The sequence below is a fragment of the Plecotus auritus genome (genome assembly GCF_963455305.1).
Source record: "Plecotus auritus genome assembly, chromosome: 7".
Classification (NCBI taxonomy): domain Eukaryota; kingdom Metazoa; phylum Chordata; class Mammalia; order Chiroptera; family Vespertilionidae; genus Plecotus; species Plecotus auritus.
In genome coordinates, this window is record NC_137774.1 from 95,365,739 (window position 1) to 95,392,444 (window position 26,706).

The 26,706-nt window shown below is 38.1% G+C and overlaps 1 protein-coding gene across 4 annotated transcripts in view; it reads right to left on the reverse strand.

Moving 5' to 3' along the window:
* The window catches only part of LOC308254933 (long-chain fatty acid transport protein 6-like), a 60,626-nt gene that overhangs the window by 1,367 nt on the left and 32,553 nt on the right, over positions 1-26,706 (reverse strand). For 2 of the 4 annotated variants that reach the window (XM_080681544.1, XM_080681545.1), the window contains exons 5-10: positions 21,952-22,146; positions 14,800-14,890; positions 11,638-11,836; positions 10,328-10,425; positions 8,995-9,125; positions 5,150-5,309 (exon numbers count right to left, since the gene is read on the reverse strand). In XM_080681544.1, the coding sequence (XP_080537670.1) occupies positions 5,150-5,309; positions 8,995-9,125; positions 10,328-10,425; positions 11,638-11,836; positions 14,800-14,890; positions 21,952-22,146 (874 nt within the window). Of the gene's footprint in view, positions 1-4,721; positions 5,310-8,994; positions 9,126-10,327; positions 10,426-11,637; positions 11,837-14,799; positions 14,891-21,951; positions 22,147-26,706 lie in introns of those variants that run through there. The other 2 variants (XM_080681546.1, XM_080681547.1) reach the window with 1 other exon arrangement.

The window sequence follows — 26,706 nt, forward strand, 5'->3', positions numbered from 1 at the left end:
TAGCATATTATCTCTTTATATGTATAGATAAGAGAAACACATACTACAAGTACACTTAGCTTCTATTTCACTTATCAGATTGGCAAGATTCAGGTTTCAGTTGGCAAGGGAATAGGGAAACAGGCCCTCATATATTGCAGATAAGAATGTAAAATTATGTAACCCACAAGAATCAGTTTAGCTATATATATCTACATCACAGAAACAGGCCCAGCCATCTCATTTCTGGGAAGTTATTCAACAGATGCACCTGGACAGTTACCAGAAGAAATATTTACAAGGTCATGGATTTGGGCACTATCTGTAGTAGCACAATACTGGAAACAATCCAAGATTGCATTAATAGGGGGCTACTTAAAGTGATACATGCAGCAAAAACTACTATAAAAATTAGGAAGTTCTCCATATACATTATTAAATGGAACACTTCAGGTACAGAATAGTATTTTATATGCTTAAAATATGCACAGAGAAAAACCAAGATGGTGCCATAGGTAAGCACCTAAACTGCTGCCCCGCACAACAATTTCAAAACTACAACTAAAAGATAGAACGGACATTATCCAGAACCACAGGAAAGCTGGCTGAGTGGAAATTCTACAACTAGAAGGAAAGAGGAAATCTCACGGAGAAGGAGCGGCAAAGAGCTGAGGTACGGAGACACGCGTGCACAGAGAGGAAGGGCGGCGGAGTGCCTGGCTGGCTTTCTCTGGCGGGAAGGGGAAGGAAGCCCCCGAATGCACTGAACCCCAGTTCCGACTGCACTGAACCTCAGTTCCGGGCGAAACCCTGTGGACCCAGGCTCATACAGGGGGAGTTTGGACTGTCAGGTAGAGAGAAAGGCACACGGAGACTCGGAGACTCAGGGGAGCCGCAGCGGCAGGGGTCGGGAGGCGCGAGTGTGCACAAAGACTGACTGCGGAGGTTACCACAGGCTATCCCTAGCGGAAGGGAGTCAGAAGCTCCTGACTGCACTGAACCCCAGTTCCGACTGCACTGAACCGCAGTTCCGGGCGAGCCCCTGGGGACCCACGCTCTTACCGGGGAAATCTGGACAGTAAGGCGGAAACTGGGGAACCGCGGAAGGCAGAGGTCTAGAGACTTGCGGGCAAGGGCAGGGCTGATGGGAAGCCAAGACTGTCTGCCCCGCCCTGAGACTCCACCCCTTTCAAGCTGAGCACAGAGGCTTTTGCAATCTGGCAAGGCTAATCCTATAAGGCTGTCTCCAGCACCAAAAGTCTCCCAGTGTAGACACAGCTGATCCTCACAGCCAACTGGCCTGCAGGTCAATTCCTCCCAGTGATACCAACAACAATCAAGACTTAACTACAACAAGGCTGTACAAACAGTTCACAAAGGGGTGCACCAAGAGTGTCCACCTCAGGTTAACTGGGGAGGCTGACCCACTGGGCCATATAGGAAACCTAGCACACAAAGCTACTCTACCAACTCAGGGAAGCAGTGAAAAATGGGGAGATGAAGAAACAGATCACAAACGAAAGAAATGGAAGAAAACAAACGACTGGATATAGAATTCAAAGCCACGGTTATAAGGCTCTTCAAGATTATCCTAGAAAAGGCCAATAAATATAACGAGACCCTCAAAGATATGAAAAAGGACCAACTAGAAATTAAACATACACTGACTGAAATAAAAAATATTATACAGAGACCTAACAGCAGACTAGAGGAAAGCAAGAATCAAGTCAAAGATTTGAAATACAAATAAGCAAAAAACACTCAACCGAAAAAGCAAAAAAAAAAAGAAAAAAGAATTCAAAAAGTTGAAGATAGTGTAAGAAGCCTCTGGGACAACTTCAAACATACCAACATCAGAATTATGGGGGTGCCAGAAGAGAGAGAGCAAGATACTGAAAACCTATTTGAAGAAATAATGACAGAAAACTTCCCCCACCTGGTGAAAGAAATAGACTTACAAGACCAGGAAGCACACAGAACACCAAACAAAAGGAATCCAAAGAGGACCACACCAAGACACATCATAATTAAAATGCCAAGAGCAAAAGACAAAGAGAGAATATTAAAAGCAGCAAGAGAAAAACAGTTAGTTACCTACAAGGGAGCACCCATACGATTGTCAGCTGATTTCTCAACAGAAACTATGCAGGCCAGACGGGAGTGGCAAGAAATAGTCAAAGTGATGAATAGCAAGAACCTACAACCAAGACTTCTCTACCCAGCAAAGCTATTATTCAGAATGGAAGGTCAGATAAAGAGCTTCACAGATAAGAAAAAGCTAAAGGAGTTCATCACCACCAAACCAGTATTGTATGAAATGCTGAAAGGTATTCTTTAAGAAGAGGAAGAAGAAAAAAGTAAAGAGAAAGTTATGAACAACAAATACATATCTATCAACAAATGAACCTAAAAATCAAGTGATTTAAAAATCTGAGGAACAGAATAAACTGGTGAATACAATAGAATCAGGGGCATAGAAAGGGAGTGGACTGATAATTCTCAGGGGGAAAGGGTAGGTGGGGTGCAGGAAGAGACTGGATAAAAATCGTACACCTATGGATGAGGACAGTGTGGGGGAGGTAAGGGCAAAGGGTGGGGTGGGAACTGGGTGGAGGGGAGCTATGGGGGGAAAAAGGAGAAACAATTGTAATAATATGAACAATAAAGATTTATTAAATTAAAAAAAATGCACAGAAATGAAAACATGTATTCATATTTACTCTATCTTCACAAAGAAACACCGAAAGTTTCCCCAAGAAATGAATAAAGTAAAAAGTGTTTATCAAGGGTAAGAGACAGTCATTATGCAACCAAGACTTACCAATGTATCTTTTCATCTTGTCTTATTTATATGTTACTTTATTTAAATCAAGATGGTTTGTGTAAAACAAAATATAAATAAGATATTAAAATTCTCTCTTTACTCCACATTTGCCTTAAGGTTTTTATTTCTCTGTCCCTGTTAGTGCAAAATTTCATAAAAGAATTACCTCCACTTGCTCACCCATCACTCACTCTTCACCCTGCTGGATTTGCTCTTGCTGCCTCCCCACCAGTCAAAAACTACTCTGGCTGAGGTCATTAATAACATTCATTTTGACAAAGCCATGCAACACTTTCTGACTTTATCATTCTTGACTACTTCCTTGATGGGTCTGTGACACTATGGTGTTCATTTTCCTCCTACTTCTCTGATAACTCCTGTTTCCACTTCTCCCTGAGCTCTCTCTGTAGTTTTTCTCACACTGGTCCTAGGCTCTCTGGGCTGGTCACAGGTCATCTTTTATTCTGCTGCTAGAAGTTCTCCTCAAACTCCTTAACTCTAAATATAGTATTTATGTGGCACCAACATTTTATCTCTGGCTCAGACCACCCACTGAACTCTAGCATCCCATATTCACAAGTTTAGGTATATACTTGGCTTTCGGTGGCTATCTCCATGTTAACCTGGACAAAGCAGAATTAATTCCCACTATCCTCACCACCCACATACTTATTGTTCCCCAGTTACCTTCATTTCAGTCAATAAATCACTACCCACTTAGTTGTTTAAATAGAAACCCAAGAGGTAATTCACTTCCTTTCTCTTAACTCCTTATCCAATCTATTATTAAATCTAGTCAATTATACTTAGAGACTATATCTTGAATCTGTATACTTGTGGGTGTTTTTTTTTTTTTTTTTTTTTATCACTACTCCAACTTTATCTCTTGCCTGCACCACAATAATGGTATATAAGTCAGGGTTCTCCAAAGAAACAGAATCAATAAGATTATCTATCTTTAAAGGAACTGGCTCATCCGATTGAAAGGACTGGCAAGGGTAAGCTATGAAATACACATCTGTGCAATACATTCACAGCAACATCTGGACTAGTGTTTGCCCAAACAACTAGACACACCATAGCCTACTCAAGATAGATGACACATAAAACTCACCAAACAAGTAATTCTAATTAGTTTCTTATTTCCACATTAACCTCATTTCCCAATCTGATTCCCACACAACACTTGGCATAATCCTTCTAATCGTGTCTCTTCCATGATTAAACTATTTCCATTGCTTCTCATTGCACTTGAAATAAAATCCAAACACTTTGCCTACAGGTTCATCTTCCAGTCGAGTTTTCTCCTCTGCATTTACTACGCTCCAGCCACTTGGAGTACTGGCCTCCTCTCTGTTCACACAGCATGCCAAATTCTTTCCTATGCTAGGGCCTCTGTGTATAGTTCTCAGATGTGATACGGATTTGTGAAGGAATAAATAACAAATAATCCCCTCCTATCGAAGATAGCTCACTTTGTTAAGAGTCATTCTCATGGTTCCAGCTTGAAGCAAACACTGGAGCCTGGTGCTTCCAGATTGAGGTAAGTACAGTTGTGCTAATTACACTATCCTTGTAGGACATTTCCCATTTAACCACTCACAAACCTGCCATGCTCAGTGCCCATTCTGCCTCTGATCGTGGTGTCAATACCTGTTATTCTAGTCTATTCTTTCCATGTATTATTAGTGGTTTCTACAGCTCTATTTGATTTTATTGTGAATTTGATCCTGTTTATATATCTTCAAAAATCCCTAAATCCTTTGGACTCACCCATTTTCCTGCTTCAAAGTTTTATATTTCTTCTGCCATCTTAATGTGAGCTTAACATGAGGAAGACAGGAGTGCGTGCATTTAGTTGGTCAGGTTCCTGATTGTAAATTTATCATTGAAAACATCAGAACGGAACCTCAAAACATATTAATGAAGACGGTTTTATTGAATTACAGGACAGAGCACATAAAAATTAAATATTTGAGTAATTTAATCAATTATTCAAAAGTAGAAACTTTAAATGTTAAAAAGTACATTTTTAGTAAGTATCTAGACAATAGCTACTTATTTATTATTTAAGAGTTTTGTGATTAAGGCAAATATTTAGTTATGCACTGAATCCCCATATTCCCCATATAGGTAAAAAAGATAATTAATTAAATTTTGTTATTAAAGCAAATGAAAGTTCTTAATTAAAGAAAAGCTACTGCATAATAAGGAAATACAGCACATGCTTAATGTCAGTTCTTTTCCTCCATTTCATGCTGAAGAACCACATACTCTCCTCTCACCTCTCCTAAGAAAGCATTTGAAAATGCTGTATATAAAAGAAACCTTAAAGTTTGATCTCACCTATCATTATTTGATCATAAAGTTCTTTGGTCAGTGGAACGTAAGTTTTTTTCAAGTTATCCATGAAGTAAAGTGGATCAGAAATTTTCAATGGACTAAATCCTTCTTGCACCAACTGAAACTTCTTTGGTTTGAATGTCCCTGTTGTTTCCATCTTTTCCTATAAAGCAGTTACCAGGATTAGTGGAATCATTTAATATTATATATAACACAAAAGTAACATGTTTAACAGTGCAGACTATAAGAGAGTTACAACGTTTTCATACCCAATGGCCATCTCTACTTACTACTAATAATTTAACATTAGAAACAAAAAAATTGGCCTCTAAACATTTAAATCTTTAGCTTGATTTAGCTGTGAATGTTATTCAACATATAAAAACTATGAACATAGTCAATAACTGATTACAACGGATTATAAATATGTCTAAGACACATAGGTTTATCTCTTCAATTCAATGTCAATACAATTATGTATAGAGAATGCTATTAAACACGAAGATAAAGGATGTAAAAGACAGATATCTATTCCATAAGGCAGGTTACTATAAGAATCAGGGGGAGTGAAGAATGATCTAAAACTAGAGTTTCCAAGCTATACACTGAGGTGCATTGTGGTACCTAAGTGAATTTCTAGGGTCTCCACGGAATATTTTACATTTTCAAAATAAACCCAGTGACATCTGTAAGTCACCACGTGGAAACAACTAGCTCAATATTAGTTTGTGTTACATTCATTTCAGTAATGTCATGTCTTTGCAAAACAGAGTTTTCAGTGAAGCCGTGATAAAAAGCAAACCCAAATCAACATGTAACATGGAATTAGGCTGGGCTTGTTCAGTCCAATCTAATTCCAAAGTTTGAAGAGTTGTGCAATACCAAACTTACACATCTTTATTTCTGTGGTTAGTTGAAAATGAAATAAAAGCATTTTTCTTTCACTTTATGTGTATTATTTTTTCAATTAGCAACTAATTTGTTAGACCCAAATACTTATTAATTTGTTTTGGCCTAACCTCTGAATAAACAAATGTTTAGATATTTCTTTTGGTCCAAGAGTGTCATAAAACAATTACTGAGACACTACGGATACCACGAATCTAGAAAGTTTAAGAAGCTCTGCTTTAAGGGATTTAAAGGAGATATGAGTGAATCTCTGGCAGTTTCAAGCATGGAGAAGCAACCTTGTTTTAAATCAGATGACATGTGGAGGTCCATATGAAGTTCTATGAGTAACTTGGTCGCTTTGATTTATTCTTTGAAACAAATTCTAGACTCAACTTCTCTTTGAACCTCCTTCCCTGATCTCATGCATTCTCTCCCTTCTCCTACCCAACACTGTAATCTCAGAATCTTTGATTACTTCCTAAGGATAAATTTCTGGAAATAAATTGTTAAGGCAAAATATATGCAAATTCTAATAGTCTGATCACATATTTAGCACATTGTTTCCTAGAGAGGAAACAATTTGTGTTTCAAAATGAAAGGATCAATTTAATTTCTTCCAAGCCATACTAAATAATAAAACATTTAAATTTTTCTTGTAAATTTATTGGCAAGAGAATTCTTTTAAAATTTGTGCTAACCAGATTTTTAATAAAATAATTGTTTCATTCATTTCGTCAGAAGTTACTTATTATTTTGCTTATATCAGATCATAACTCATTTATTAAATAAAGATTTTGACAACTAAGTGTCATGCATTATTCTAACTATAGTTAATACTGTAATAAACCCAAGTACTTTTAGGTGCTTAATGATGCTAAAATATTTTCTAAATTTGTATAACACTGATATAGTCTTCTAGAGAAGTCCTATGCCAAAATACTTCTTCTGTTTAATAACAATGAATTTAAGTAGTCCCAGGAGAAAATGTTTAAAATATTATGATTTCTCAACTTCCTACTTCATTAAAATACATTGCTTCTAGTGGGATAGGGAGGTCTAGGAGGGAGCTGGGTGTGGTCATAAAAGGACAACATGGAAGGATCCTTGTGGTATTGAAATTGTTCATATCCTGACTGTGGTCATTGATGCATAAAGCTACACAGCTAATGAAAGAGTATGGAACTTAAGACTGAAGGGGTTAAGAACAAGCCTCCCAAAGGTATGCCGCTTTGGCATGTGAATTATTTTGAAGGCAAATGAGACCCTGAGGACTCATGAGAAAATTTATATCTCCCTTAAAGAACTTAAATTAGGGGCCTTGCCCATAATAAGTTATCACCAGAAATAACATTTTATGACCTATCGATATGGCAGGGCAAATTTCTAATTACTGAATGCCTGCTCTTCTTATTGTCCTGGAAACGACCTTCCTCTTCTGTGAAGCCCCAATGCACCTTACCTCATCCTTAGCTCAGAATGCCACACGTACCTCATTTTAACTATCTGTCGCTAAAGCTCTCATGTATGTGGGGTGGGGCCTCTGACGCTCTCAGGTATGTGGGGTTCCCAGATGTATGTATGCATAAAATTTGGTTATTTTCTCTTGGTAATCTGTCTCATGTCAATTTAATTATTAGACCAGCTGGAAGAACCTAGGCTAGAGGAACATTTCTTCCTCCCCAGCAACACACACACACACACACACACACACACACACACACACACACGCGCGCGCGCGCGCATGCACGCACACACATGCACACTAGTACAAGTAAAACAGAAAAGTTTAAAAAGATGGGCAAATTGTATCAATGTCAATATCAGTTTTGAAAAATGTTACCATAGGAGGAAACCAAGTAAACAGTACACAGGATCTTTTCTGTATTATTTCTTACAACTGCATGTGAATCAATTAAAAATGTGTTATTTCTGCTTCATATTTACTTACCTTTAGTATTTCAGATGATATGAAAATAATCTGAGATGATGTATGTAAAACCTCTTTAAAGAAAAATATCATGTAAATGAAATATGTATTTATGACAGGTCAGATGATATGTCCCATTGGCCAAGCATTGACTTGACCATAAGGATTGCTCAGCAAACGCTTTAAAAATAAATATGATCCCATCTATCATGCTATTAGAAATATAATAGCAATATGATAAATGTACCCAGAAAAATTCTGTGATTGATGTTGAGAGATGATGAGTACTAGCTTTGGGAAATTTCATTTAAAGCACAAGATTAAATAGATGAATGGCTGATGAAATGAGCAAGCAAAATTACCCAGTAGCTGAATAAATGTGTTTTTATTTTTATTGTGTTTTAGTCTAGTTACCTAACAAGAGAAAGCCCATTTCTCAAAACAAATAAATGCAGAATTCCTCCAAAATATAAAATCCCAGAGGGCTTTTGTGGCAATCCTTATAGCCAAGTCATTGCTTGGTCAATGTGACATGTCATCTGACCTGTCATAAATACGTATATCCTGTACATGATATTTTGGACAGAATGAGGACAAAGATTAAAAGCAAAATTGCTTAAAGCCAATTCACTTTAGGTTCTGTACACCTCCTATAGACACCTTGATGTCAGCTTGGTGGAACCCATTTTAGGCACACAGCACTAAATGTCCTCAGAAGGCACGTGTACAATGTGGTTTTCGGCTTGTCACTGTCTCTGAGACCATCATTTTTTGCTCTGAGATCTTGACTCAACAGGGAGGGAGCAATTCTACAACTAGGACAAGACAAAGACATCCTAGCATTTCATCATGCTCCCCCTTCTATAATTAAGTGTCAAATATGGCATAAATTAACATGCCACGGCTTTTCATCGCTCTTCAAATTCTCTAATATAAACAAAATGCACATATTAGCTAAAAGATAAAATCTTATTTTATAATTAATCTCCTGGATTCCTGGTTTTTAAATTTAATGGGTAAGTAAAATTACCTGAATTCTTAAAAATCGTGGGCAGGCATAAGCTGGTAGAAATGTTACAACTTGTTCATAAACTTTTTCCAAGTCTAAAGACTTATTTGGTTTTAAAGTAATAGAGGCCATTCCTGTTTTTCCTTCACAATCTGAAAAAGAAGTTTGAAATAGAGTCCATTTACAAGTACTAGTGCATTTTAAAAATAGTGCTGTTGATTGCATACTAATTGTTGTAAAGGGAGACATTACATTTATTGCCGCAATGACAATGCGACAGTAATGTAAATGAGTGGGTCCTTCCCTGAGCACACGATCTACTCCCTAGAAATAATTTAGGAACAAGGAAGGGCAGAGTCTAATCCTAAATATCTACACTACAATAATGAAATAGATGGAATGGAAAACACCATAAATGACCCATAATTTGCATCTTACCACCACTAATATAAAATATTAAGAAGAAATATGTATTAAGAAGAGAAATGTTCATAATAAGCATCAATGCAAAAAATAAAGGGCATGTATTTATTTAGAGGCTGGTATTGTCCTAACTACATCCACAGATCGCTTCCTAAGTATCATGCGACCCATAGATATTTCCAGGGGACTGGAGTCTCCCACAGCATTTCTCCAGCACCCAGTGGCTGGCTATTAGAGTAAATACCCCTTCCTCTGCTCCCCTATCTACACTCTCACCCCACTCCTACATCCCCATGCACTTACAAACATTAGAGTCTAACTGTTATTGTCTAACTGTTAGACAATACTATCATTAGTAAAAAAAAAAAAAAAAAAGACAGTGACGGGGAGTTCCGTGATTTCAAGTTGGTCACTTTTATTTGCCATTTCCACCATCATGATACAGTCCTCACATGCATATTTATAAAGATAAGTGAGGCCAAACAATTTAAAAATAATTTTTAAAAGGTTCAACTTAACTACAAGTCAGTGTTCTTAAACATTTAAACTAGAACATGTTTCTGTTTAGTGGCATGTATAAACTCCAGTCTCAAAGAGAAAAATAATAGACTATTGAAAAGCAGTGAGTCACTGACCGGAATGTTTGAGCTCTGCTTAAAAGTAAACACATATATTAAAATTCAATGGGGAAAAATCAACCCACACTAAAATAAAGGGCAAAAATCATAAAAATGTCAGTGGGTACCTTTCCCCTGATGTGGCCATGAAGTTGGTTAGCTTGCTCTAGGGCATTATTTGCCATGACAAGACTGAGATAACTATCAAATATATATAAAAAATGTTGAATTAGTAAGAAATGTTGAATTGCAAAACTAAAGAGAGTTGGCAATTCTCTCTGAGAATCCTTCGCAAACCCAAAATATATTCATACCTGGCACTGCCACACCATATACGTTTGATTCTTGTATGAAATCCAACATTCCAATGATATCAGCAACCTCTGTGGTTGTAATGTTTTCTCCTTTCCATCTAAATAAAAAACAAGTTCCAGTTAGTACACCTATATCTGAAGAAATAGGTGCCCAGTTTTAGTTTTAGTGCCTTGCACTTGGCTCTGTGCAAACACCTAGTAACGAAAAATAATGGCAGTTTTCAAAACAAAATACATATTCTAAGGAAGCACTTTGTTGATAACTCAACAAAATCCAGTATCTATTTTTTAGTTAAAATTACTTTATCTATGTCTCATTGGTATAAATTGCTTACTGTAAAATGTTTTTTATAATATGTCATGAAAATCCTTTTTATTTTGTAATATAATATCAGTTAAGTAGAAAATGTCCCCTATCTCTAATGACAGATAGAAAAAACTGAAAGGAAAGCTATAGTTAGTTGCCTTTCACTGTACTAAACCCTTTTGATTTCTAGGGATTAATCCCTTTGGCTCTTTCAGTGCATCTGAATAGATATTTTATTCTAATTAAAATAAATTTTAATTGATTTAAGGGGGGAAGGGAGAGGTAGAGATAGATAGAAACATCAACGATGAGAGAGAATAATTGATCAGTTGCTTCCTGCATGCCCCACACTGGGAATCGAGCCCACAATGTGGGCATGTGCTCTGACCAGTTTCAAACCATGACCTCCAGGTTCAGAGGTTGACGTTCAACTACTAAATCATGCCAGCAGGGCTTAAAATAATTTTAAATAGTGTGAGCTCCTAACTTGGTACAAGAAAGTGAGGAAGTATAATTCATTTATTCATTCAAGCAATTTTTGAATGTCTATTGTCTGTCCTTCACTGTTCTATAGTCATTGATTAGGAAAGTAAAATGTCATAAGCCTAAAATAATCTTAAGTATTAAGAAAGAAAATCTAGAAAGGGAAATGTTGCTGTTTCATTATTTTTATCACTAGGTCAAGAAGTAGACCATATTTGACCAAATTGGTTTTAACCCTACCATTTAGACTTCATATCTGTGTACCTGTTTGATATTCTAAGAAAAAGGAGCTTACTTATTGGACCAAATGGATTCATTAAAATAATTATAAAAATTGACATCAAAATTTAACTTATATTTCAATCTAGAAACAGATGGCCGATAGATTTTTAAATGGGGAGACATGACTGAGTCTGCCCTGAAGGTAAAGAGCATGTGGTCTATAATGCTTCCCTAGAGTCCTGCTCAGAGCACAGTTCATAATCACAGAACAGGCAGTGTAACCGATGATATCTCATACCTGAAAGTGTCTCCAATGCGGTCACAAAAATAGAGAAAATTCTCGTGATCTTGGACCATTAAATCTCCTGTGTTAAAGTAAACATCTCCCTTCTTGAAAACATCACATAACAATTTCTTTTCAGTGTGCTTTTTATTCCCAGCATAACCAAAGAAGGGATTCTTTTCATTCACTCGGGAAATGAGAAGTCCAGGTTCTCCTGTGAGAGAAAGGCATCTTCAGTGATCTGATTAAAACTATTATTATACACACCATGCACGCACCTAATTTACCTCTGACCAACACAACTAGAGTTGCCTATCTGCCTTTCCTCTGAACTTATTTTATTATATTTAACATCATTTGCTCTGGGTGCTCAGAGTACAACCAGCACATCTTTTTACAGACTGCCACAAATACAAATTACTTTGGGAAAACTAACAAAAAGGTAATGGAATGTGAAGAAAGTATATTAAATTTATTTTACATCCTGGCTGGATAGAACAGTGGCTACTTTTGGATTATGCAGATTTTACCACTGCTAATAATGGAAATTCTATCAATAACAACCATAATAATAATTTTAAAAAGGTGATGATAACAGCAATATTTACTGGGCACTTACTATGTAGCAAGCCCCAAAACTGTCATTTTGTTTATTCTTTACAGAAATGCTTTGAAATTAATAATTATAATCCCTATTTCACAGGGAAGAAACTAGGGACCAGAGTCCAACAGCTAGACAGGAATGAACCTAGTACTCAAACTCAAGACTCAATGATTTTTGCAACCAGGTTTTTATATAATACTATCTGTGATATAATTAATATGTTATTAGAAGTTTAGGAAAATGTTTTATTCCTCTGGTATGTTAGTCTGGTAATCCTTGATGGGCAAGAGATGAAACATGAAATTTATTAGTTTTACTTTAGACACATTATCAAAAGTAATTTTTCAATAACATTTATTCAAATTAATCCAGATTTTGGCCAGCAATCTGTGAGGTGAGAAACTACTTCCAAGAGAAGGGTGGAAGACAAGGGAGAGCAGCAATCACTGCCCCAGACAATTTCAAGGCTATTGGTGACTTGTTTCGCTCCTTGTGACGCGAGTGAACATCTTTGTGATGAGTTAAATGGGTTAAATGCCAGCTTTTTATTTTTTTTAACTTTCTATTCAACTGCCAATTACTCCTACTCCTGGACATTCTGGCTTCTAAAGGCTCACAAACCAGTGGCCAAAACAAGCCTGCTTTGCTACAGCAGAGGCCCCTCATAGTCACTGTCATTACCAACCCCACCATCATCATCATATCTATCATTATCAACGTCATAATCAACTTCATTATTACACTTATTGAGCAATTTCTGGGTACCAGTCACTATTCTGAACACTTTACATATGTATCCCACTGGATTCTCATCACAAACCTGTAAGACAGGCCCTCCTATAATCTTATTTTACAGTTGAAAAAATGGAGGAAGAAAAAGTAATTTGCCCAGTGTCACACACAGCCAATTGTGGGGGTTGGAATTTTTAACCAGGACACACTGACTCCAAAGCCTCTTCTCATTGCATATTCCATCAGTCTGCATTCCCTATAATTCAGAATTTCAAGCCTCACATTTCCCTTAAATTTTATGTTGTTTTTCTTTTTCAGGACACAAATGACAGTTTCTTCCCTAAGAAATCAATTATTGCAAATGCTTGAAAGGTCATAGTGTATTCTTATCTGTCATTTACAGGCAATTTATGCAAGACACAATGCCTTAATGGGAAAAGAAAATATTTAGTAACCTTTAATTAGAATTGCAAAATAGTAATAAGCAGTTCTGGGATTCAAGTTCTAATATCAGATATTACTGTAATTGTAAAAATAATAATAATAAAAAAAAGAAACCACACACTCACTACCAAGGTGTGTTGAAATGAAGTTCCTTAGAAATGGCTTTTCTTTTGAATACTATCTATAGAATTCATTTAGCAAAAGATATTTGATAAATATCCTCAGGCTTGAAATTCAGAGGATTGGGAAATCTGTTTTTTAATAGATAAGTTTGTATTTTTTTCTTTACTTTCAGCTGCCAAGAAAAACAAAACAAAACAAAAATCAGTTTTGCAGCATTTACCTCCACATCTGAAGTAAAGATTTAAAGGAAATCATCTCTGAAACGTAGTTTAAACATATTCTGAGGCAGTAAAACGTAAGTTTGGCCTGATTTATTCAGTCTGGTCCGCTAAACAATTTTAAGTGCACATCTCTACATTTAATTTTCTAGATTGATGACATGCAGCAGCAAGTTAATTGGGGCACTTGCTTTCGTTAAAATTTCTAACTAAAGCCCTAGCTGGTTTGGCTCGGTGGATAGAGCACCGGTCTGTGGACTGAAGGGTCCCGGGTTCGATTCCCGGTCAAGGGCACATACCTCGGTTGCAGATTTGATCCCCATCCCTGGTCGGGGCATTGGCAGGAGGCAACCAATTGACGTCTCTCTCTCTCACATAGATGTTTCTCCCCCTCCCTCCCATTCTCTCTAAATCCTCTGGTGAGGATTAACAAAACAAAACAAAAATTTCTAACTAAAAATTATAAGAAAGTCTACCTTGGTGGAGGAGGAGGAGTTAAAGGGAGAAGAGAAGGGGAGGGGGTGACAAGCACATGCCTGGCCCTCTGCAGGGCTTTGCACACATCATCTCAAATAACGGAAAGCAATAAACTCACAAAATAAGTGTTGTCACCTCTACTCTACATATGAAGAAATGAGACTCAGACAGGTTGGGTGACCTTCCCAAAGCAGTACAGTTTCTAAATGTGAAAGCCCAGATTTAAATTAAAGTCTGCCTGATTTCCCACTACACCTAGAATGTTAAATTAAGTCATTCATTTTAATGTTGGTGATATAGGACATTGGACATATGCCACTGTGATAAAGCAGAAGTAAACGGTCCATTAAGAAAAACACGAGGCCAACAATAATCCCTTTTGAATTTTAATAATTTAGCATCCGAGAGATTCATTTGTGGCCTCTAACATCTAATAATTAAACCATTCTACCTACATTGAAATTCCAGTTAAGTCATATTACCTATTAGAAATAATCATTCTTTCTTTTCTAAATTTAAATTTAAAAGGAAATTCAGAAACCTTGCCTGAGGTGACATCTTCAAATATAAGAATCTTACCTTTTTTTACATGACTACACCAGCCCTGTTCATTTCTAATGGGCTCATCTTTCTGGAAATCATACTTTATCAAGTCAAAAGTGAAAAAAAACTGCAAAAACAAAATCAAACGAAAACAAGACTTAGTTTTTTGTGCAGTGACATCTATGGGTAGAAGATTTTGTTGAAACAGTGAATTAGAATGTGGATTTATTAAAACACAGACTCTTTACTGATGCAAAATTAAATATTTGAACATCAAAATTGAAGGTATTAGTGAACAGCACTCATGTGCTGGCATTTACTTTCATTTCTTTCCTGTTGCCCATTACACCTTGGCAAACATTCCTAACTTTAATCCAGAATGAGAGAATGCAAGCGATCCCTGCACTCAACTACATACTTGACTAACTACAGGGAGGAGGACCACTGCCTTGCCTTCTCCTTTCTGCAGTCATTCAAAACATCCCTTGAAGGGGAAAGTTTTAATAGAACTAAAGTGTAAACTATGTGAATACAAGGAGCTTATTGTCTATTTTTAATTTACAATCCCTTGAAAAGGGACCAGGTGCCCAGAAAGTACTTGTTATCTGACACTTACTTTGACCTTTTCCCCAGGCCTTTCACCTGATGTCCCTAATGCAACACTCAGTACTTCTGTGCACTACTGTGGTGTGAGATGGCAAATTTGTTGGAACATCCTGATCACATTGGGTATCAAGCTTATTGGACAACTTTCCTTGTCCCCAAATATTTCCAGCTGTCCCCCTCCTGAAATGGTCATTATTACCATGTCATGCTGATTCATAGATCCACTAAAATCTGACCCGGGAGAGAAAACTACAGATTGGTTCAATCCAAACCCCCTCATTTTATAGTTAACAAAATTGAGGTTTTTCCTGATTAATTAAATAAGCAATCTTATTAAGCTGAACTAGAAAATAGTAAACTAAAATAGAGGGAATAAAATGAAGTGAGAAAAAATAGGAAGGAAGGACAAATAGGAGAAAGAGAGAGAAAAAGGAGGAGGGCTAGAAGGATGTGAGAAATGAACAAATCCTATATAATAAAAGGCTAATATGCAAATTGACCAAATGACCAGTTGCTATGATGTGCACTGACCATCAGAGGTCAGATGCTCAACACAGGAGCTGCCCCCTGGTGGTCAGTGCTCTCCCAACGGGTGAGCGCTGCTCAGCTAGAAGCCAGGCTCATGGCTGGTGAACGCAGTGGTGGTGGTGGGAGCCTCTCCCGCCTCCGTGGCAGTGCTAAGGATGTCCAACTTCTGGCTTGAGTAGGCCTAAGCCGTCAGTCAGACATCCCCCGAGGGCTCTTGGACTGCAAGAAGTTGCAGGCTGGACTGAGGGACCGCCCCGAGAGCACGAATTTCATGCACTGGGCCTCTAGTCCTATATAATAAGAGGCTAATATGCAAATTGACCAAATGGCAGAACAACTGGAACAACCGAACAACTGGTCGCTATGACGTGTGCTGACCACCAGGGGGCATGTGTGGAACATGGTGAGCATTGACCATGGCGGGATGGTGGAGAGGTGAGCAGGGGCACCAGACGAAGGCGGGGCGCCGGCTGCTGTCATCGGGGCAAGCCTCTGGTGGTTACTGAAAATTCTTTGCTCCCGCGTGCCATGGTCCCGCCCAGCGCTTGCACCTGCTGCCAATGCCGGCCCTGTTCGCTCCTGCTGCTGGCACCGGAGCCACTGCTCCCACCCACTGCCAGTGCCAGCCCCGCTCACACCTGCAGCCAGCACCAGAGCCACTGCTTGCACCGCTGCTGGTGCCCGGCATCGGTCCTGATCACTAGGTGACGGTCCTGATCACTCAGTGCCATCAGCGGGTGTGAGCAGCAGTTGCCAGCCCTGATTGCCCCTGAGGGCTTCTCCACCTCCCCCTGCTCCTGAGGGGCGATCAAGGCAGCAGCCGCCGCTCACACCCACTGACGGGGCTGGCCCTGCTTGCACCCGCTGCTGGTGCTGGCCCCAATTGCTCCGAGCGGGACCGGCGCTATTAGCATGTGGGAGCGGTGGTGGCGGGAGCAGGACGGCTGGCAGACAGGGGACCGGGGGCCGCAGCAGGAGGGGCCAGGCAGGGGTGCGGAGGATCGGCTGAGACTGGCCCCTGTGCCTTCCGCAGCCTCGCGGCCCACAGTTCCTTTCAAGATGCATGAATTTGTGCACTGGGCCCCTAGTATAGAATAAGAGGGAAAAGATGAGTGAGATTAATAGCATTATTTTTATCAAAGACTAAACACAAATATCTCTGGTTTTTAATCTTAGTAAAATAAGCATGTAACTAGAATCACAATTCATTATTTGAATTAAAATATAAATGAGAACAACTAATATTGACTTACTGTATGCCAGCCACTGTGCTAAGGAATTAAGAGCAGTTTTTAATTTAATAATTAAATCACCCTATAAAGTAAAAATTAGTATTATCCTATTTTAAGATGAGGTCCAATGAAAGAGGTTGTAAAGCAAAACATATTGTTATTCCAGACATAAAGATTCTTTATTAAAATGCAAGCTTGCATCTTGTTGGTCTTTGTCTGTAATTGAGTAATAGGATATTGGCCACTTGCCTAATGACTGGTAAGAAGAAAGATTCCAGAAGTTCCAGAACTGCATTTGTCAATTTGGCCAAATAAGAGCAGAGCCCTGTTCATTATCCAATCTCTTCTCTCCTGTCTTAATATGCTTTCTATTTTGAAAAATTTGCCCAGCAACTGGTGTTATCAGCTTTAGTGTTATTTCTTTTAAATTAATTTGGCAACTACCTGCATGGGTGACATTCACTCCACACCAAATCACTGTTCAATGTGCCTGTTGTCAGATACAGGGGACTTGATGGTCAGAAATTGGGTAATTTCATGATATAAATGAAATTTAAATATATCACAGCATCTTCTAGAAGTCACCAGGATCAGAGCATTAAGTCTCAGCCAGAGGGATTTCTATATTCCTCTTGCCTTCAAGAGGCTCCACAACGTTACAAAAAATGGCTGTTATAACACAAATTAAAAAATAGGTGCCACACTTTATTTCCTAAGGAAATATGCACATGTACGTTTTCACCCTACACTATGTGTATCCTTTGCTTTTTCTGCCTCAACATATCCAATGGTTCTTTAATTTATGTTTGATCTTTTCACAGGATATATTTTTCAGATGATCATTCTGTACCATATCCCTCCTCTCCCTGGAATAAAATGTGCTCTTTTGCTAATGATTCAAATCTTTATTTTAAGGAAGTTTTCTTCTATTAGGTTTCAAATAATTATTATCTCTCTGATTTTTTTTTTCTTGCAGGAACACAAGTTAAGCATATATCAAGTCATTGTCTGTTTTCAAAATCTATCTTGTTAATTTATTTTATATTAGAGGCCTGCGGGCACAGGATTCGTGCACTGGTGGGGGGCATGGCCTGCGGGGATTGGCCCACTGTGGGAGTGCTGCTCATCCCGGTCTGCCGAATGGCTGTGGGCCTGCCCTCTGAGCGGCTGCTCCCTGGTCTGACATCTTCCGTGGAGCTGGAGCACTCACCTCTCCAGGGGACCCTGTCAGGGCCGGGCCCAGGGACAATAGCACTGAGGGGCAGCAGAGTAGGCCTCAGTCCCATGGCCACGAACCTGCCTCCCAGCCTCTGGGGTCAGTTATGCGAGCCCAGTAGTGGTGCTGCATGGCCTGCGGGCATCCGGAAGAGGTAGCAGGGAACGAAGAGGAGGAGCCTGGGGTGAGGAGACGATGATTGCAGCTTGGGTTCCTGCCTGTTGGCCCGGGGTTCACAGCGGGAGCAGCCGTTCATCCCGCGCAGCCGAGCGGCACTCCCAGTGTTGTAGTGCACTGACCACCAGGGGGCAGACGCTAAACGCAGGAGCTTCCCCCTAGTGGTCAGTGTGTGTCATAGTGACTGGTCGACTGGTCGTTCTGGTCATCACGCCGTTTGGTTGCTAGGCTTTTATTATATAGGATATGAATACTCTTTTTATTGTTTGTGTGACCCCTTAATCCCATTCATCTTGCTCCCTAACAATGTTTACAGTCCTGTTTATTTTTAAGTCCTTTAATGTGGTGTTAATCTCTGTAATATTTTCATTTTTTTCTTTATTGATTTCTTTTGAGCTGAGTATGTCTATTTTCCAACTCCTTTTGTTAATTTATGTTTTCCTTGAAATGTCCTCTGCTTTAAGCTCTTATTTTTAAGGAGAATATTAATGCAATTTCTGAACCTATAGAAAATTGTTTTTTAAAATTTTCTTGGCCATTTTGTTTTATATAAATTTTGGGAGAGTTTGTTCTAGGTCTGTGAAATATGCTGTTGGTATTTTAATGGGGACTGCATTGAATCTATAGATTGCTTTAGGTAGTATGGACATTTTAATGATGTTGATTCTACTAATCCATGAACACGGTATATTCTTCCACTTTTTTATATCTTCCTCTATCTCTTTTTTTCAATGTCCTGTAGTTTTTCGAGTACAGATCTTTTGCCTCCTTAGTGAAGTTTTATTCCTAGGTATCTTAACATTTTTGTTGCAATGGTAAATGGGATTGTTTTTTTACTTTCTCTCTCTGTGAGTTCATTTTTAGTTCCAGGCCATTTTGGAGGACTTATTATTTTGATGTCCATATTTTTTTTCAGTTGCCTTTTAATTTAGATTCATTCCCTACCTCCTTTTCAAATTTTATTTCCTCTAGGGATTTCATGTTTGTTCCTTCCCCAGGTGTAGAAAAGAAGGCAGTCCATAACTTTTACTTGAGTTTGTTTTTTTAAATGAGTTGTCACCAAATTTTTTATATTGTTTGCTTTGGGAGCATATGTGGGACACATATCCCTTCAGTCTCATTCATTTAAATAGTAAGTATAGCATACAAGAAGGACATTTGGGTCATAGGAACTCTGTGTTGCTGCTTTATCTTTTTCCTTCACTTATAAAATCCTATCTCCTTTGAGAGGCTGATTCCTCTGAGACACACTTATCAAATCTCTCTATACAATTATGAAAGAGTTACTGGTCCGATTTTTTCTGATTGCCTGCTATGTAACAAAACAATATGTGAATGAAGTGATAAAATACAGAATTCATATGATTTAGGTACTTTTTTTTCATTTCCAAACTGGAAAAAAAAAACTAAAATGAATGGAAAAACAGACGTTTTCTAAATAAATTGGAGACAATCATGACTTCCTGCATTATTGACATTACTAGAGGCCCAGTGCATGAATCCATGCACATTGAAAGGAAATTAATCAGAAGAAATATTTTAGAGGCCCGGGAGGGACCATGGGAGGTTGGCTCCAGGGCGTGTCCAGCCCTTCTAGCCCAGTCCCAATCGGCTGGACCCCAGCAGTAAGCTAACCTACCAGTCAGAGCGTCTGCCCCCTAGTGATCAGTGTGCATCATAGCAACTGGTCAAGTGGTTGACCGATCAGTGGGACACTTAGCATATTAGGCTTTTACATATATAGTTTATAGTCTGACAGGGAATTTGAGATATCAGAAAATTAAAATTAAGTCAAGCCAATAATAAAGTAGAAATATTCTTCATTGTACTCTGTGAGATGATTACTTTGGAGTGACTCAGCTTCACTAAAGAAGCTTTTAATATAAATACCAATTTTTAATGGAATTAGTTCAATGAATTGAGAAAATTAACTGTAAGGGATGTAAAACTCAGTTAATATTAGCACTTACTTTCCCCAAATTACTTTTATTCAGAATGCAAATGTACTTCTGGCAGGACAACAAGATCCTTAAAATCCCAAAGAATGCATTAACCTTCTTTAGGTTCCAAACATTAGGGCAATTTATATTAGCTTTGAGTCTATTTTTTTACTTTTTAAAAATTACGTATTTTATATATTAAAATTTTTTTCAATTACAATATACATTCAATATTATTTTGTTTTAGTTTCAGTTAACAGCATATTTTTATCTCTTTTGACACTAAATGTTTTACTATTTTTTAAATTTATGATTTTTATTATTTCCTTCCTTTTAATTCTCTGAGTTTGTTTTTTAAAATTAACACTATAGAAATGGATATTTAGCCCACTAATTTTCAGCTGTTCTTATCTGAGTCTACCCATTTTAAAATGTAACATTTTCATTATGATTCAGCTCAATTTTTTTTCTAATTTCTGATATTTTGTTAAGTCATGAAAATGTAGAGATGTTTTATTTCCAAATACATAGGAAATGATCTAGCTGACATATAAAAAATATATTTTTACCTTCATTAAACTGTTGTCAGAGACCATAATCCATATAAATTAAATCTTTTGAAATTTGCTGGAATTCCCTAAGTGGAACAATAATCTTTGTGAATTTTCACAAGCGCTAGAAAAAAAATGGATACTCAGCAGTTTTTAGATGTAGTGTCCTATATATGTCCATTAGTTCAAGTAGCTTGTTCATTGTATTATTCAAATATTCTATATCATTGACATTTTTTGTTTGTTCTATAAAATATTGAAAAAGCTATAAATACAATATCCTACTATGATTCTGAACTTATTTTCCCTTGAGGTTATATAAATTTTGAGACTATTTTCAATTTTATCCTTTAAAAAATATTGAGTACAAATTCTATTTTGACAATTATTTTCTCTAAGTCAGTTGAAGATATCTGTTTACTATTTTTTGTGTTCCATGGTTGCTGTTGAGAAATCAGCTATAAGTCTTTTACTTTGAAGAAGGTGATTTTTTGGCTGCTTTTAACATTTCAGGGGTATCTTGATAAAGCTTTAAAATAAACTATATATTAGAAGCCTATACATAAGTTTTGACTGATATAAAAATGAAAGGCAAATAGAAATAGTGGATTGAAAATACTCAAAGAAAATGGGGTCAAATTAGTATATATCAGGATCTATGCTTACTATTTATATTGACATCATTAAATCTGAAAACTGAACAAAAGAATTAGGTGTCATTATCCTCATATGAGAGGGAAAACATGGAAGGTTGAGGTTTTCATAATCTCTAGTACTATAGTTTGCGTAGAGGCTACTACTTTATTCATAGAAGTTCTCAACTTAAAAAAAAAACAAAAAACACCTGATAATACTTACCATAATGAATAAGCACAAAGCTAGAAGAGAGGTCATCAGGTCTCAAAATATTTCTTTTGTAAAGAAAATATGGTACTTACTTTGTAAAAGAAATTTGTTCTCCCGACTGCTCCAATTTTCCCAGTGTGATTCATAAAACAAATGTTTCCTTCAGTAGCTCCATAAAGCTCACACATCTTGATATTTCCAAATCTGTCTAAAAATTCTCTCCATACATCACTCCGTACACCATTTCCAACTGCCAAACGCACCTGATGATCCTTTTCTCCTTCTCTCTGTTAGAAGAAAATATTTTACTTGTAATTTATTAATTCTAGTTCCCAATTCTTTCTTTCATTACTATTACTCAAATGGTAAATACCTAGAAGTTGCATATGGAAAGTAAAAGAAAAAAAAATCATGTAAATCTGTTGCAGAATCATGTCCAAAAGCTAATGAAACTAACCTGGCCCAGAGTAATAAACCTTTATTTTTCCATATGTGAGAAAAGCTCTTTATAAACTCCAGCTTATTGAAACCTTATTTTGGCAAATATCAGGTAAGGAAGAAAGCATATTTCAGGGGGGGAAAAGCATTACTTAAAAAAAATTATAAAATATACTTGAGTTGTACTCTCAGCTCTATCATTTATTGTCTATATACCTTTGAACAAGAGGTTGAATACTATTCTGATTCTCAGTTTATTCATTTGCAAAAACTGATAATAATACCTATTAATCTCACTTATACTATACTGCAGTATACAGTTAAGCCCCATGCCTAGCATATAGTAAACAATAAATTGAGGTCATCTAACCACTGTAATATTTTGTTTGCAAATATATGATTACTACTTATAACTATTATATTTTTGAATGTGCAATATTCTTATATTTTTACTTCTAAATCATATGTTAGAATTTAAATAACTATAACCATATTTTATTCTACATTCAATAAGCATTATATTAATTAATATAAATTATACAGTAATCAAAAATCATAACCTCACACACCTGTTAGAATGACTACTTTAAAAAAGACAGGAAATAAGGGTTAGAGAGGAATTGGAGAAAAGGGAAACCTTGTGCCCTGATGGAGGGATTTCTATAGTGGATTGCAACCACTATGGAAAACAGTGTGGAGTTTCCTAAAAAAATTAAATACAGAACTACCAAATGATCCAGCAATTCTACTTCTCGGTATTCATCTGAGATAATGAGAACACTTATTTGAAAAGACATATACACCCTCATGTTCCTTGCAGAGGCAAAATATTGATAGCAGGAGTCTACTGTTTATCTTGAGAAAACTACTCAATAAAGTAATTTGATAAAATAAAAACGAAGTAAGAGACAGCTAAGACTATGGATATATTGGAAATAACAGTCTGACTTGCTGTTGCAGGCGTAGGCCTCACACCAATGGAATTTAAGGTAAATACTTTGCAGATAGAGAAAAAAACTCACTCAGAGCAGCAGCTCCTTCCAAAACAGAGGATTCTTTTCTACCACTAACTAGAACTCTGAGGAGTCTGCCCTGCTCCCACCTATGGGCATGTCAGATACTGCCTACCCGGCAGGAACTAGCTCTTGGACTTTCCATTGCATTTTCTATATAAAACACTAGTGTTGCAAATCTTAGGATTCGTTCTGCCTAAACAGAGAACTCTTTAATATGGAATAACTGTTGGATGCTTTTCAGGTCGGAGGTGAGTTTTAGCAAGCAATATTATTTATAAAATGTGTTGGCACACTCTGGAAACCAATAAGAAGGTGATTTGTAAACCAAGTCTCATAGACTTTACCCTGTGTGGGCTTTAGCTACACAAGTTTACTAAATAAGAATAACCATTCACCCAAAATGATGTAATTGGTGTAGAAAATCCAATTATCAGAACTAAGATAAGGCTTTTGCCAAGAAATATAAAATTCATTTATTTAACTCCCAAGTTATTTTTATTTTACTCTCCTCTCCTTTAAAAGAAAATCCAGAATATCATGCTTTAAGGGGTGTGAGAAAAGATTAACTGGTTTATTATTTAGTGTTGTGGGAAAAAGAGAATTTATATCTCTATGTTAAAATGTATGCACATGATAGAAAATTTGGAAAGTACAAAAAAAAAAAGGTTAAAAACAAGCTGTAATTCTACCACACCAACATTATTATTTTTATATATCTATATCCTAATAAAAGAGTAATATGCAAATTGACTGCACCTCCACTACACACACAAGCCACACCCACAAGCCACGCCCACAAGCCAATCAGGAGCGAATATGCAAATAAACCCAACCAAGATGGCTGCGGCCACAGAGAGCAGGAGGGAGGCTTGGGTTTCCCCGGCAATGGAGGAAGCCAAGCTTTCTGCCTGCCCTTGCTGGCCCAGGCCTCCACTCCAGGCTACAAAGTTTCAATGATAGAAGATAAATAAATCCCAACAGAAATGGCGGCAGCCATGGAGCTGGAGAGAGTAGGAGGCTAGGGTTGCTCCCGGCGATGCAGGAAGCCAAGCTTCTGCAGCCCTGGCCTGCTTTGGCCTCTGCTTAAGGCTACAAAGTTTCAATTATAGAAGATGAATAAATCCCAACAGAAATGGCTGCCGCCATGGAGCAAGCAGAAGGCTTGGCTCCGCTCCAGGCTACAAAGTTTCAATTGTAGAAGATAAATAAATCCCAGATACCAGGTCCTCTGTTTGGGTCGCTGTGGGGGTGTGGCTGGCCTGCAAACCACCACAGGCCCCTTGCCCATGCCACCCCACGCCCCAAGGGAACCCCCACCCTGATCCAGGACACCCTTCAGGGCAAACCAGCTGGCCCCCACCCGTGCACCAGACCTCTATCCTATCTAATAAAAGAGTAATACGCAGATTGACCATCACTCCAACACACAAGATAGCCACCCCCATGTGGTCAAAGATCCTGCCCCCATGTGGACACAAGATGGCCACCACAAGATGGCCAGCAGGGGAGGGCAGTTGGGAGGAACCAGGCCTGCAAGGGAGGGCAGTTGGGGGCGATCAAGCCTGCAGGGGAGGGCAGTTAGGGGTGACCAGGCCTGCAGGGGAGGGCAGTTAGGGGTGACCAGGCCTGCAGGGGAGGGCAGTTAGGGGTGACCAGGCCTTCAGGGGAAGTCAGTTAGGGGCAAACAGGCTGGCAGGGGAGCAGTTAGGCATCAATCAGGCTGGCAGGGGCGTGGTTAGGGGGTGAATAGGCTGGCAGGCAGAAGCGGTTAGGGGCAATCAGGAAGGCAGGCAGGTGAGCAGTTGGGATCCAGCAGTCCTGGATTGTGAGAGGGATGTCCAACTGCCCATTTAGGCCCGATCCCGGTGGATTCATATAATGACATTATTCACGTTTTTGTTTGCTTGATTCAAATCATGAGCCAGGTTATATATATACATACACATACATATATTATATATATATATATTATATGTAAGTAAAAATAAAAATATATAAATAAAAATAGTATATAAATAATAATGTAAAAATTATTTGAAGCCCTATGCCCTATCGCCCAAAATATATCATTATTTTTGGTACAAACACACACAAAAAGAGAGAAAGGAAAAAAAACCCAAAAGTTAAAAAAAAATAGTTTACAAAGGAATAGAAATTTTACCTAAAATATATATACAATAAGATGTTATAAAATCTAAATCAAGGGTTAGCAAACTATAGCTTGCAGGGGCCAAATTTGGACCACCTTCATTTTTACAAATGAAGTTTTATTAGAACTTAGTCATACCCATTTATATGAATTGCCTATTGCTGCTTTTGCAACAGAGGCAGAATTAAGTAGTTGTGACAGAGACCGTATGATCCGCAAAACAGACAAAGCTTTTGAACCCCCAAAGTAAAAATAGCAACAGTTCTTAATATTAACACACGTCCAGCACCATCTAGTTAATGCACAATACATGTGTGTTACAAATATTGATTCATTAAGCATTCTCATTCAGATCCCCACATATGTTCATTTTATGTTTCTTTCTTAGGAAGGGATTTATCTCACTGGAAATAACTGGGACTTTGTGTAGTTTGTAAAAGGGATGAAGAGTTTCTTAGGTGCATTGAACATATTGGTAGGTGGGCAAAATATCCGTCAGATGAGCCTTAAAGCAAAACAAAAACAAAGAAACCCACAACTACCTGCCTAGTGATGTGAAGTTCTCTTGTGGCTCTGGAAGATGACTGGAAGCCAGGGGAGGTGTAAAAACATTTACCTGGCAACTGGCATGATGGATGGGGAGGTGGGCAGGGGTCAAGAATAGTGGCTGAAGTGATCCAGGTAAAAGATGACAAGGGGAAGAACCTCGGTTATGGTTAGGAAAATGAAAAAGGAGAGTCAGGGGAGAAACCAAGATGGCAGCATAGGTGAACACCTAAACTGCTGCCTTGCACAACAATATCAAAACTACAACTAAAAGACAAAATGTACATCATCCAGAACGACAGGAAAGCCGGCTGAGTGGAAATTCTACAACTAGAAGGAAAGAGAGTGGCACACGGAGACTCAGAGGAGCTGCAAAAGGCTGAGGTACGGAGACACGTGCGCGGAGAGGACGGGCAGCTCAGTGCCTGGCTAGCTTTCTCTAACGGGAGAGAGATGGAAGCTCCTGACTGCACTGAACCTCAGTTCCGACTGCACTAAACCCCAGTTCCGGGCAAGACCTTGGGGTCCCAGACTCATACGGAGGGAGTCTGGACTGTCGGGAAAAGAGAAGAACGCACGGAAACTCAGGGAAGCCGCGAAAGGCAGAGGTCTGGAGGCATGCGCGCGAGTGCATGCAGAGAGGACTGACTGCTGAGTGTGCCGCTGGCTTTCTCTAGGGGGAGGAAGATGGAAGCTCC